Source organism: Theropithecus gelada, chromosome 5 (genome assembly GCF_003255815.1).
Source record: "Theropithecus gelada isolate Dixy chromosome 5, Tgel_1.0, whole genome shotgun sequence".
Taxonomy (NCBI): domain Eukaryota; kingdom Metazoa; phylum Chordata; class Mammalia; order Primates; family Cercopithecidae; genus Theropithecus; species Theropithecus gelada.
The window spans coordinates 3,301,536-3,315,294 of NC_037672.1; the positions used below are offsets into that span (position 1 = coordinate 3,301,536).

Here is a 13,759-nt window from a genome sequence, read left to right on the forward strand (position 1 = left end):
GCAAGGACAAGCCCTGTGTTTTCTGTAGCCAGGGATGAGGAGGTGGCCCCAGGGGCCTGGCTGGGTGCTGCTTCAAGGGCCTTCGCAAACCACAGTACAGGTGGTCTTCCTGCACTGCAGATGGGAGCTGTGGGAGCTGCTGGATCCTTCATGGTCAAGTGACATCATAAGCTTATATGACACACACAAGCCTCAGGACTTGGCCCATGGCACTGGAGCAGGTCATCAGGCCCAGCAGACTAGAGCTGTGTTCTCACAGGGCCCACGACCCTTCTAGCTCCTTGGCCATTGAAACCTGTGTCCCTGACCCAGCTGCTCCCAGGTACCCCCCAAAGCAGCTGGCACGTCCCACCTCTGGTGTGGCCTGGGCTGCCGTGTGTCCGCAGGGCCTGCCCCGTCTGTTCTAGCTTGTTTCTCCTGTCTGAACCAGCGCCTACTCCAAGAAGCCTCTGCTCAGCCCAGCAGGGATGCTTCTAAGCTCGGCCCAGCCTCTGGGAAGCCTTGGTGGTCGGTGGTGTAGTCATCCTGGGATGCAGAACAAAAACCTGCAAGAACAAAACTGTGGCTTCGTCTGGTGCAGGGTATTTAGTTACTGTTTGCTGAGGTCCTGTCTGGTTCTGGCGAATGGGCAGGGGTCGCCCACCCATTCTTTCCCTGCTCTGCTGTCCGTGCCAGCAGAGACGGAGGCCTGTTGGCCGAGGGGGCAGCTCCTGCTGCCTGCTGTCCTTAGGCACGTGCAGGGACCCCCTTTCACTGAGCAGGATGGGGATCAGTCTTTCAGAGGGATGTGGTGGACAGGCCCAGCCGGGTAAAAATTTCCCCCAGTTGCTCAAAGCATTTGGGGCGGGGCATGCCACTTGAGCTCCTTAAATCTGTCTCATAGGTGACACCGCTCCAGGGCCCCCCAGGGGCCTCTCCCTTCAGAGCTACCAAAGTTCTGGTCACTTCAGAGAAATGGAGCACCCCCTTCTCCCTGGTCCAGATGTGGACAGCCAGACCCTTGGCACACCTAGCACACCTGGTAATTTCAGAAAGAAAAGGGGCCGGGGTCCAGTGGGAAGCAGTGGCGAACCCCTCATGCGTGGGCTTTGCGATCCCTCCCCCTGCCACAGCAGAGCTGCCCTCAGCACAGCCTTCCTCTTCCTCATCGGAGAGCACACCCTGTCCCCTTGCCGGGGCTGCGCTCTGTGCCTTCGGTGGTATTTGGTTTTGGCTGCTACTGGCTTTGTTCCAAAGAGGATCTGGAAGTCGCTTCCCCTGTGTGGAGCGTGGAGCACTGTGAGTCAGATGAGGGAAGTAGCCAGGGGGAGGTGAGTACCCGGCGGAGCCGCCACAGAAAGGACTGGGTAGGGGGCCTTGCCTCCACGTGATGTGACATGGCCAGCTGAGGACAGAGGAAGCCCCGTTCCTGGGGGTGTGGGGTGCACCCCTCAGGGAAGCCTGCAGTGGGGCCCAAGGAAAGGCGTTCTCTGCGAGCCCACGAGTCTGCTCTGTGGGCACCGTGACAATGCCCGTGGGCAGAGGTGGGCCCGGCCTTGTGTCGTCACCAGGACCTCTTTTGGGAAACCATGTGGGCATCCCTTGCAGGTCCCCCAGGTTCTGCAGTCCCAGCGGCCTGGCTGCCTGTTGGGCACATGGCTTGAGCCGCCCAGAGGGCCCAGCCCTGTTGGCAGCCACGTCCTCTGGAGGCCCTGCCGGTGGGGCTGGCTTTCTCTACCCCACACCAGGCCTCCAAGTATACTGGTCGGGGGTGTCTGGGCCCTGGGTGGGCCCCGTGGACCTGTGAGGTCAGGGTCGGGGCATCCCTGGAGGCAGAGGGCTTAAAATTGCGGGTCTGGGTTCCCCTTGTGTGCACAGGCCCCCGCCCTCCGCACTTCATCAGGCAGCTGGCCCCAAAACTGCTCGGACAGGCTGGTCCTGAGGTGGATCCTGGCCCCTGTACCCTCCGGACAGCCCACCTGCCCAACCTTCCACCCTGCCCCAGTGGCAGCAGTGTCGGCCACATCCTTCCCCTCCTGGCCCCAATTGCTCTGGGGAAGTCCAGGCTCCTGAGCCTGCCCAGGGGCCCCCATGATTTGGGCCCAGGACTCCACGTGGTTCTCTGCCTTCACCCAAGCCCTGAACTCCTCGGCTGCCAAATCCCCACCCATCTGCACAGGCTGTGCTCACCACTGCTGCTCCTGGAAGGTGCCCCTCGGTGGGACGCCCACCTCCTCTCTGGGCTTCTGTGTTTAGGAGCCCTGCTGCCCCCTCCCTTGGTCAGTCCCTGTGTCCTCCTGGCCTGTCAGGCAGGGCAGAAAAGCCACCCAGAAATGCTGAGTGGGATGAAAGTCTGGCTGGGCCCAGCCTCATTATTTAGAAGGGATAGAGGCCTAGGGGGCATGCTCCTAGCCTGAGCACAGCAGGACCCTGCCTACGTCCCAGGTCTCCACCAGGGACAGCTGCTGCCGAGGCCTGACCTGCCCCTTCTCCCTCAGGTGCCGCTGGTTGCCCAGCCCCTGGCCCTAGGAGACCCCGCAGCGACCAAGGGTCCCAGCAGGCCATGCAGCTGTGCCAAGGTACGAGCCCTTCCCCAGTAGGGGATAGATGCAGGGACCCTCCCAGGCAGGGGTAGCTGGGTGCCTGGTGCTGCCATCCGCTGCCTGCCCAGTTCTTGTCCTCACATTGGAGGTCGGTGTGAGGGCTCTGCCTCAGGAAAGGCCACAGAGCTTGCCCTGTCCAGGGTCTCCCATGTGCACTGAGCCCAGGAAGAGAGGGTTGGAGTTGAGCCTTTTACCCTGGAAATGCTGCCTGGAGGATGGTGCGAGTGTGGGGTGGCACCCTGCCAGGCAGGGCTCTGTCTCCCTGTGCCCACTGGAACTCGGGCAGGCAGGGGTATAGGTGCTTCCTCTAGAGCCGTCAGGTGGGGCGCCCAGCAGTGGTGGTGGTGCCCACTGGCCAGCAGCTCCCCCTTCAGCCAGGACAGTAGGCCTGACGCTGTCTCCAGCAGCTACATGTGGATTTGTGGAAGGGGGTAGGGGGCAGGGTTCTGGGAGGGCTGTGCCCCCTTAGCCAGCACCATGCTGGGTGAGATAGTCAGATCCTGTTACCCCTGTTGTAGAGGTGAGGAAACAGGCTAGGGGGAGGACATGACTAAGGTCCATGCTGAGTCGCTAGAGCTGCACCCAGAACCCACTGCTGGGACCCCATGACTTTCTGTGTACCCCTTGTGCCGGGAGATGCCAAGAGATGCTGGGAGCCAGCCCCACCTCTGCCCTTGGAGTCATGGCTACGGAAAGGGCATTCGGACAGGTCTCCGACCTCACTGGAAAGGGCCAAACCCTGTTCCTGAGCAGCCAGGGCTTCCTAGAGGAGGTGGGCCTTCTAGTCACTCCATCTGCAGGCACTCCACAGAGCTCTCTGTGCCAGCCCCCAGCACCGAGGGCTGAACTTAGCAGAGGGGGGCCTTGTGGGCCCCTCCCATGCCCCGTGCCAGGCAGTAGGGATGATGTCTCCAGAGCCCAGATGGAAGGGGCTGGGCTAGTCTCAGAGCTGATAGTAGGGCCAGGCCTGGACCAGGAACCCGGTGTAGGGGTGCGGAGACCCCTCTGAGTCCCTCACACATCCCTGGGGCCCGCCCCATACACTTTCCTATCCTGACTGCGGGCAAGAGGGAGCCCCAGGTCACCCTCCCAATGCTGGGCACCCACAGTGGGGCCAGGCACCCCCGCCACACCCCTGCCCTGTCCTTCTTTTGAGAACCTTAGTTCCACCTCCAAGGTGCCTCAGAGATCAGCAGGGGCAGGGGCAGAGGCTGAGATGCCTCCCCACTCCAGGCTCAGCTGCCCTTGCTGCGGCAGCCCACACCTGAGAGTCTCCTGCAGTTGGTCAGGCCTGAGGAGGGCAGGGGGATGCCCGCTGTCCCTCTGCTGACCACAGTGGCGTTTAGCCTGGGTACCGCGTCTAGCACGGCGCATCCTGCACAGGTGCTGTGGGCTCCACAGAACCCTGCCTGACTTGCATGTGTTACGTTTCGGGTGCTGATGCCTTTGGGCGGGCACTTCTCTGAGCAGAACCCCCAGGCCACACGCTCCTATTCTGCTGCACCTGGGGCTCTCAGCAGGCTGTGGTCCCCTAGAAGCCTGGGGGCATCTCAGTCCCTCAGGGCCCGCTCCCCAGCCTGGGCCTCGAGCCCCATCTCCACATGCCGTGCAGAATCTGGCTGCCCATCTGCTCCCTGCGTACCCAGGCTGTGCCCTGCCATGCCCATGGCTCTTCCCAGGAGTGCCCTGTGGCCTCCCCCTGGCTTGCTGGGCTGATTCCCTCCTGTGTCTCAAACAGAGCTCACCTTTGCCGTCCCTGCTATCCTCGCCAGCCGGTGCCAGAGGCCTGTGTCTGTGTACCCTGTGACTGCACCTCTGGGCAGGGCCTGGCTCTGACCAATCTGGGCTTCCAGTGTCCACGGACCTGAGGCCCAGGGCGCCTGGGTGCTGGAGCAAGAGAAGCAAAAGGAGCAAAGGGTGGGGATGTGGGGTTCTTGTGAGGGCCCAGCCCTAGGACCCCAGGACCAGGAGACCCAGGGGTCCCGGGGCCGAGCCCCATTTCAGCCTGGCAGAGGCCTTCTGAGGGAGTTAAGGTCCCACAGCCCAGGACTCCCGCCAGGGCCAGTGGCCAGCATTGGGGGACTCAGCCTCCTCATCTCCTGTCCTTTCTGTTTCTCCCACCTTTTGCCCCTTTTCTCCTTGCCTGGTCCCACCCAAGTCCCCCTCTTGGCCTGCGTGAGCCGGGGCGGCACTGAACTGGGGGCCCATCGCCTGGACGGCGGTGGGAGGCAGGGCTGGGAGCCGGGCCGCTGGGTTTGGGCCTGGACCGCTCGCTGCAATATTGATGGCCCGTCAGTGCGGCCCTGATTCCTGGGCTTTCAGTTAAAAGGTTTCTGTTGTTGTAGCTTATGCAGTTGCTCTGTTGCTATGGAAACGTGACATCAAAATGACGTTTCCCGTTTAAAAGCTTTTAACTAAATTCCTGCCTGTCAGATGTAGGCCCCATTTTGAGCGTGGAGCTGCCTTCGAGCGAGCGTGAGCGGCGCCTCCCGCCCATGGTGCGTGGGGCCGGGCCGGGGGCCTCGCTGAGCCACTCTCTCACCCCCCAGGCGCCTGGAGCATGGCGGCGGCCGAGGGGCCCGGCTACCTGGTGTCTCCCCAGGCGGAGAAGCACCGGCGGGCCCGCAACTGGACCGACGCCGAGATGCGCGGCCTCATGCTGGTCTGGGAGGAGTTCTTCGACGAGCTCAAGCAGACCAAGCGCAACGCCAAGGTGTACGAGAAGATGGCCAGCAAGCTCTTCGAGATGACCGGCGAGCGCAGGCTGGGCGAGGAGATCAAGATCAAGATCACCAACATGACCTTCCAGTACAGGTGGGCGCGCGCGCAGTGTGGGCCCCCCAGGACAGGCGGCACCGGGCGTGGCGGCCGCTCCTGGCTCTCTCGGAGCTCTGACTCGGGAGGGTGTGTGGGTCCTGGCCTGCCTGTCGGTCTCCTCTGGCCGGGTATGGGCAGAATCCCACGGGGTGAGACGGGGCGCACGGAAACCGTGTGTGCAGCCTTCCATTGGGGAAGTGAGGAAACTGAGGCCCAGCAAGGGCAGGAAGCCGGTCTAAGAACTGAAGGATAGCAGGGGTGGGGCTGGTACTGGGCAGAGGCCAGGATGGCTCCCAGGACGTATGGCCGGTCTGGGCACTGTCCCTTGGAGGCAGCATCACTCATGGTGGTGCTCACTGACCTCACACCCTCCTTTCCCATAGGGAGGCGGCGGCTGCCAGTGCCCTCCCCGCCACCAGGCTCCCAAGCTCAGCAGGGGTTTCAGGGGCCTACTGTGCCACTGGGGAATTGAGACTGCAAGTGAGAAGGAGGCTCCGTGCTCTGCGACGTGGAACATCCACGGAGCCTCTGCCATGAGCCCGTGAGCCCCACTGGGGCTGGCCCTAGGGTTGGGGGGGGTGTTCGCAGAAATCACCAGGTGAGGCACAGGACCGGCCAGTGCGTGGGCAGGGCTTACTGTGCGAAGAAGAAAGAGATGGAGCCCTGCCCTGGCCCAGGACTCCCAGCGTGGGGGCTCCCGGCCTGGCCCCACCTCTGCTCCCGCCACATAGCAGGTGGGCCCTTCCTGCCCAGGCAACCTGCAGGGAAGGCCCGAGGGGACCACCCAGCCAAGGAGGCACTGGCACCTCGGAGGAGGGGACAGCTATGGTCCTACACACCCAGCATCTTAAAGTGTGTGGGTCCCCAGCTCATTAGGATGGGGTCACGGGTGGGCGGGGCTCATGGTGGGGTGAAGGTGTCAGGCACAGGTGGGGTCACAGCTACGGTGTGGGTCTTGCAGGGTGTGAAGGTCATGGGTGTGCGGTGAAGGTCACAGGTGTGGGGTGATGGTTTTGGGTGTGGGGAGGGTCTTGCACAGAGCGAGGGTGGCAGCAAGAGCTGGAAGCCGCAGGGGGAGAATGGCGGCCTAGAGCACCTGGCCCTGTGGACGGCCTGGACGGGGCTGGGCCTGGGGCTACCGGAGAGCCTGCCAGCTTCCAGGATGGGAGGGGCTGCTCCACCTCCAGGTCAGGCAGGTGAGCCCGGGGCAGAGAGGCTGGCAGCACCTGAGCCACTTGTGGGAGAGGCAACCCCCACTGCCCCCGCAGGCGAGGAGCCAGCCTCCAGCACAGCAGAAGGGGAGCCCCAGTCCCCGGCCCTGGTGGGAGCAGGGAAGAGGCCCAGCAAGGCCCCAGACAGACCGCCAGGCTGTGGGGTCTCTGCTTTCGGTTGTATTGATTTGATTTTTTCTGAGCCTCGAAGGAGGGGTCCGGGGCCTGGCCCTGCCCAAAGGCCCCTAGCCAGGCCCCAAAGCCGGGACCTAGGGTGCTGAACGTGACGGATGTTGGGTTTGAGCGGCTGGCTTGCGACGTGAGGGCTGAGGTGTGAGCCTGGGTATCTTCAGAGGCTCAGTGGACGCAGGCAGCTGCCCACGGTCCCACTGTTCCCGCGGCCCCACCGTTCCCATGGCCTCCTAGCCCTGCTCAGGGACCTGGTGAGGAAGGGACACAGAGGGCGGTGGGAGGTGGCTCCCCTCTGACTCAGGAATTCACGGGCACCGCCTCCCCAGCTGGCTCTGGTTGGTGTCTGGCCAGGTTATTCATTATTTATGCTGAAAGCCTCTTCAGAGTCCCAGGGGAGGGCTTCTGTCTCCATTCCTGGAGGCCGGGAGATGAGGGTGCAGCAGAGTGGGGGCCTCCACTCCAGACCCTGCAGTCTGGCGAGCCAAGGGCTGCGCCGGTGCACAGCACATCACGGTTGATGAAGCACATGGCAGCCCCTCAGAGCTGCCACAGTCAGCCTTCGTTCACCGAGGGAGAAGCTGAGGCCCAGAGCATGAGAGGACTTGCCCAAGGCCACACAATCCTTAGCAGAGGGAGCTGTGGCTGGGTGACTCGATCTTTGTCCTTTTTCTTTATACCCCCAGCCTCCCCATAGCAGAGGCTTTTGTCATTTTTTTTGTTTGTTTGTTTGTTTTACAAGAGCTCTTTATATATTAAGGCTGTTGGGCTGAAGAAGCCTGAGAGGGTGGCTGGTTCTGTGGAGAGTAGTTTGTTGGAGTACAGTTGGGGGCCTCCTATGCTGAGAATCGGCCTTTTCTTGTTTCTCCAAAGAGTGGGCTGGCTCAAGTAGGGCAGAGAGAGAAGCCTGGGGCAGAGGTTAGGGATCGGCGCCCAGTGCCCGGCCCCACACGCTCTGTGCTGGTGTCTTCGCAGCCATGTGCCACCTTGGGCAGCAGCCCCTGCTCACCATCTGGCTGTGTCTGTTTGCTGGGGGCACCTCATTCAGAAGCCAGCTTATTGTTTCCAGGGACCAGTAGCTACATCCTGGCAGGTAACAAGAGTAGGAGAGAGGAGATGCCCACTCCGAGCACAGGGTGGGTTTGGAGCCCAGCCTCAGGGCGCTCTGTCCAAAGGCAGAGTAGGGGGTGGGCTCTGGGCCTTAGGAGGTACTGGGTCTGATGAGGCAGAGACCCCTGCCTCCCCCTCACCTTGTGGCTTCTTTCCTGGCCTGGCCAGAGCTGTCTGGCCGCCCTGGGGCCCTGTCTCCCCTGCCTTGACCTCCCAGAGGCCCAGGGGAGGCCTGGGGACTTAGCCTCTCAGAGGGCAGGACCTGTCTGTGGGAGTAGGTGGGCGCAGGGGGTCCCAGTGGTAATGAGGCATCAGGCAGTGTGGGAAGGGGCCCATCCGGCCCACTCCAGGGCCTCTGGGCAGGTCGCAGGTTGTAGCGCTGGATCTAGGCTCCTGCCCAGACTGTAGGTTCAACCAAGAATGGCATGGGAGCCCAGCCTGCTGTTTGCTTTATTAAATCTGCCCTGCATCTGGGGGAGGGGCTTACTTCGATCATCCCCATGTCATTGATCTAAAAATAGAGGCTCAGAGAGGTGAATGAACCTGCCCAAGGTCACACAGCAAAGTGTGGAGATGAGATACTGACTCAGGGCTGTGGACACTGAAGCCTGTGCTCTAACGCCAGTGGCTGTTGCTCCCTGAGGCATTCTCTCCCGAACAGCACAGTTATTCTATTACAAAATATTATCGCTATACTTATATATCTTATAATACCTTATTATTACAATAATACCTTATTACTCTACCTTTCAAAATGACTTATTTAAAAAACAGTATTTGCTCATTGCAGAGAGTCTAGAAACTACAGAAAAGTGAGGAAAAAGCAATAGGACCAGCCCCAAGTTCCCAGCATGCACAGGTAACCTTAGTAATACTGGGACGCGTGCTTCCTTTTTAACATCTGAGCCCGTTTAGGTCCTGAGGCCTGGCTTCTTTCTAAGTCCAATGTCATCTTGACCCTGGAGCCTGGCCGATTTTGCTGGGGAGGCCCTTGCTGGCTGAGAGCGGCTCCGGCCTGTGCCGGCGCGGTGCGCCCCTCTGCTGAGGCTGGGCAGGACAGGGGCTGGGCCAGCTCTGTTTCTCACCCTTGGCTCTTGTGTCTCTCGTTTCAGGAAATTAAAATGCATGACAGATAGCGAGTCCGCCCCGCCCGACTGGCCCTATTACCTAGCCATTGATGGGATTCTGGCCAAGGTCCCCGAGTCCTGTGATGGCAAACTGCCGGACAGCCAGCCGCCGGGGCCCTCCACATCCCAGACCGAGGCGTCCCTGTCGCCGCCCGCTAAGTCCACCCCTCTGTACTTCCCGTATAACCAGTGCTCCTACGAAGGCCGCTTCGAGGACGATCGCTCCGACACCTCCTCCAGCTTACTGTCCCTTAAGTTCAGGTAGTGTGTCTGCTTGTCCTTCCCCTGCCCTGGAGTGTCTCAGCCCCCACCATTTAGAGAAAGGGACTGGGAGCGGCGAGGGCGGCGGTCGCAGTGGTTGCAGAGGCCGTGGCTGTGGGCAGCGCCTCCAGGGACAGCTGGCCTCAGACTAGGGCGGGCTTTAGTGTCCACAGGCAGACCGAGTTCGTCTCCCAGCTCCATCACTTTTGAGCTGCATGGAAAGTTCCTTGACTTCTCTGGCCTCAGTCTCCCTCCTATAAAATGGGGATAAATCAGTACCTTTCTCAGAGGGTGGCTGGGAGCATTGTGGGAGGGAAGACGCAGCACGGGGCCCGGCACATGGAGGGAGACCAAGCCCCAGACCCAAGAATGTGCCCCCTGGCCTCCCTCACCCCACACGGACCCCGCCCTCACAGGCTGGTGGCCCCTTAGCGCTGGGGAGGGTGTCAGGCTGCGCCTCATCACGTGTTGCCGTGGGGATGGCCCATCCCCTCTGCCGTCCATCCCACACTTCAGACCACGCCTGTGCCGGCCGCGTGACTGCCTGCGAGATGCTCACAGGGCAGCTGGGAGCCAGGCAGCATGCAGGACAGACACCTGCGGGGTGGGCCTGGGGAGCCCAGAGAAGGTGCTTTGGAGGAGGGGACATTTGGGGTGGGCTTTCAAGGTAAAATAGAAGTTGACCATTTGGAGGCAAGAACAGGAAGATGGTGGATTTGAGTCACAGCTTCTGCCCTGCCCTGGTCTTCAAGTCTTTCTGACAGGAGGTGGGGTGAGGAAGGCGTCTCCGAGGAGGGTCCCCCCAAGCTGGCACCTCCCATGCCGGGGGCTGCTGCTTGACTCAGGATTTCTCATTGAAGACCCGAGACAAAAACGCTTTTGCTGGCAGCTAGAAGGAACCAGCAGGAGGCCTGAGATTTATGGCTTGTTGTTCCTGTGGACTGAGCCCAGTTCCCGGACTCAGCTGCCTGGGGCCTTGCACAGGGCTGGGGCGTGAGGACTGCCCTCCCTGATCAGGACCAAAGCTCTGCGCTCCTGCCCCTGGGGTTGGCTGCACCCTCCCAGCTCAGAGCGGAGCATGGGCCAGGGGTGAGCAGGCACTGGAGCAGGGCCTTGGGGTTTGTGGGTTTTGGCAGCTCCCTGCCCTTCAGGGAGGTCTGCTGAGAGCACGGGTGGCCCCTACCCCAGCAGCAGAGCGCTCAGGAGGTGCCCACAGGGCTGGACTGCCTTTACCTGCCACCTCTACCAGAGCTCCAAGGGTCTGGGGAGAGAGCCCAGGCCTCTTGTGGGCCCCACACCCTCTAGGTGCCTGTCCTCCTGCCTCTCTACCAAGGTGTGCTGGCCCCATTTCTAGGCCGCCGGGAGATTAAAGGGGCTCACATCTCAGGCCCTTCCTTCTGGGACCTCAGTTTCCCCATCTGCCTAAGGCCGGGTGGAGCTGGTGGTCTCTGGCTTCCCTACAGGTGTCCTGAGTACTCCGCACTACCCAGCACCCCCCACCCCTGCCTTCATCTCTGCCTGGGTGTAGCCTCTCCACCCCTGGGCGTCAACTGGGGTTGAGCCCCCACCTACTCACTCGGTGGGTGAGGGGTGCTCCCTGGCAGGATGTGCCCCTCTGCAGCCCAGAACATCCTGCCCTTTCCAGACCGAAGGGGTGTGGAGTGTCCTGGGACCCTGGTCCTTGGGGTCGTCTGCTAGTTGCAAAGGATGGCAATGCCTGTGGCCTCTCTTTCTCTTCATTTTCTTTTTCTTTTTCTTTTTTTTTTGAGACGGAGTCTTGCTGTTGTGCAGAGTGCAGTGGAATGATCTTGACTCACTGCAACCTCCACCTCCCAGGTTCAAGTGATTCTCCTGCCTCATCCTCCCAAGTAGCTGGGATTACAGGCGCCTGCCACAAGGCCTGGCTAATTTTTGTATTTTTAGCAGAGATGGGGTTTCACCATGTTGGCCAGGCTGGTCTTGAACTCCTGACCTCAGGTGATCCACCTACCTCAGACTGCCAAAGTGCTGGGATTACAGGTGTGAGCTGCCGTGCCTGGCCACCCCTGTTACTTTCTTACTGTCAAAGGGGGCGGGTTTTGGCCCCTCCTTTGCACATGGAATATGAGACCCCGAGTAAGTGACCTGACTCCCTGGGGCCTCAGTTTCCCCATTTGCCTAGTAGGATAATTGGGAGGGTCCGGTGAGGCCCCCGGTGTGCCCAGGCTCTGTGGCCAGCACGTCCATAGCTGGCGCTGTCCTTCCAGGTCGGAGGAGCGACCGGTGAAGAAGCGCAAGGTGCAGAGCTGCCACCTGCAGAAGAAGCAGCTGCGGCTGCTGGAGGCCATGGTGGAGGAGCAGCGCCGGCTGAGCCGCGCCGTGGAGGAGACCTGCCGCGAGGTGCGCCGCGTGCTGGATCAGCAGCACATCCTGCAGGTGCAGAGCCTGCAGCTGCAGGAACGCATGATGAGTCTGCTGGAGAGGATCATCACCAAGTCCAGCGTCTAGGCCAGCAGGTGGCGGCGGCGGGGCCGGGCCACCCAGGGCAGGCCACTCAGGCCAGGCGGGCAAGGGGGCCGCCCCGTGAGAGGAGACCGCCTTCCACCTGGCCTCTGGCGGGATGTCCCTTCCGAGGGGTGTTTTGAGGAACCCCCAGGCCCTGGGGACCGTGAGGCTCCAGTCTCCAGCATGAACGCCCTTCCTCAGACACAGGCCAGGGCCTCTGGGGGTCACTCTGAGTAAGAACATCCTAGAACCACTCTCCAGTGTCGTTACTATCAATAATACTTGACATGGCTTTGATATTAAATGTATACTTTTTCATTCTTGCCTGGACCGCACGGTTTGCTGTTGCTGACTTGGTGAGGATGCCCTGATTGATGGATCCCAAAAATGAAAGCAGGTGCAAATGGGTCGGGGCAGGCTGGAGCTGGGGGGAAAGCTCTGCCCTGAAGGGAACCTGTGTCCGCCCTCACCAGGACCTCTGCATCTGTCCTTAAATGGCCTCCCATGCCTGATGAAAATCCCAGGGAGCCTTCCGGGAGGCTTTTATTCAGCTCTGTTTGGAGCATCAGGTGTTTCTACTGCCTCCTTAGCAATGACACTAATAAAAGTCGTAACACCTGCTCGCATGCACGGCCCTGTTGGATGTTGTGGGTTCTGGAGATGTCATGGTAGATGACACAAAGGCCCTGGCCTCTTGGGGCTTATGCTCCCATGCGGGGAAGACCAATGGGTCAGTAGAGAAATGCTTGCAGGTTGTGATAAGTGCTGGAAGGGAGGGGTTGGCGTGAGGACACGGAACCAGACTTACATGGAGCTGGGAACAGTGGCCACACAAGGAATCGCCAGTGTGAAGGCCCAGAGGCAGAGGACACTGGAGTAAGCCTCAGGAGCAGCCAGGCCACGGAGGCCGGCGCAGCCCGTGGGGAGGAGTGTTCGTGGTTTTCAAGCTTAGTGGGAGTGTTTCGGCCAGTGCAGCTCTGGGTCTGACATCTGCGGGGGACAGGGGGGCGGTGGAGCAGCCACAGCTGCAAGCTCACCTCACTGCCGGCCCTTCCACCAGTTGCAAACTCTTTCCAGAAGCTCCAGCTTTCCAAAAGTTGAATTCTCTATAAGCCTCCTTGGCCAGGACTTGGGCGTTTCTTGCCCTGGCTGCCAAGGGGGCTGGGGCCAGGTGTGTTTGAGTCACCTCCTGGACTTAGGCAAGTGGCCGCCCAAATAGAAGGTTCTTGGCAGGTGGACAGCAGGTGGACAGCATGGTTTGGCTCAGGGTTCAGAAAATCTCCCTCCGGCTGCCAGGTGGGCAGGCCATGGAGACAGCTGCGGAGACAGGTGCGGAGACAGGTGCAGAGGCAGGCGTGGAGGCAGGCGTGGAGGCAGGCATCCTGCCAGGCAGTGCTGTGGTCATCCTGTGACAGGCAGCAGCAGCTTATCCAACCCTCTAGGGGGTCTGGAGGTCAGCCAGGCAAGGGAGTAGCTTGGGCTCCCCTGGGCGTGGCAGCAGCCTGTGGACCATGGTGGTGTGGAGGATGATGCCCTAGGCCTGCTTGTGTGAAGGAGAGGCCGGCGTGCTCTGTGGCGCCCAGAGGGGAGCTGGGCAAGAAGGATTCACTTTGCTCTGAGGGTCCTGGAGCTCCCACCCTCCTCAGCGATCTCCCCAGAGCCTGTGTGACGAGGACTCGGCCCACGTTGCTGTGGGATGAGAGGCAGAGTGTCGTGAGGGTTTAATGAGCGGCAGCAGTGGTGGGAGGAGGGAGCAGCAGCCAGCACTGTGGTGCCAGTTTCCAGATGCCAGATGACGCCGCTGACCCTGTGGTTGGGAAGAGATGCACAGAGCTGGCCTTTGCAAGCCAGTGTGGCTGCCACAGCGCCTGCCGAGAAGCAGAAGGAAGGGTGGCCCCAGGAGGACAGAGGATGCGAGCACATCTAGTGATGCGGGCCTGAGTTTTGGGAGCTTTTGCTCTGGCCAGTTTCCAGCTCA

The 13,759-nt window shown here is 61.2% G+C and overlaps 1 protein-coding gene across 1 annotated transcript; it reads left to right on the top strand.

Annotated features, from left to right (window-relative positions):
- Positions 1–236: 236 nt before the first annotated feature.
- Positions 237–12,411, top strand: MSANTD1 (Myb/SANT DNA binding domain containing 1). The gene is made up of 6 exons (XM_025386275.1): positions 237–581; positions 884–1,310; positions 2,478–2,558; positions 5,132–5,396; positions 9,022–9,297; positions 11,544–12,411. Exons 3-6 carry the CDS (start codon positions 2,543–2,545, stop codon positions 11,782–11,784), a joined length of 798 nt encoding a protein of 265 aa, XP_025242060.1. The 5' UTR covers positions 237–581; positions 884–1,310; positions 2,478–2,542; the 3' UTR covers positions 11,785–12,411.
- Positions 12,412–13,759: the final 1,348 nt, after the last annotated feature.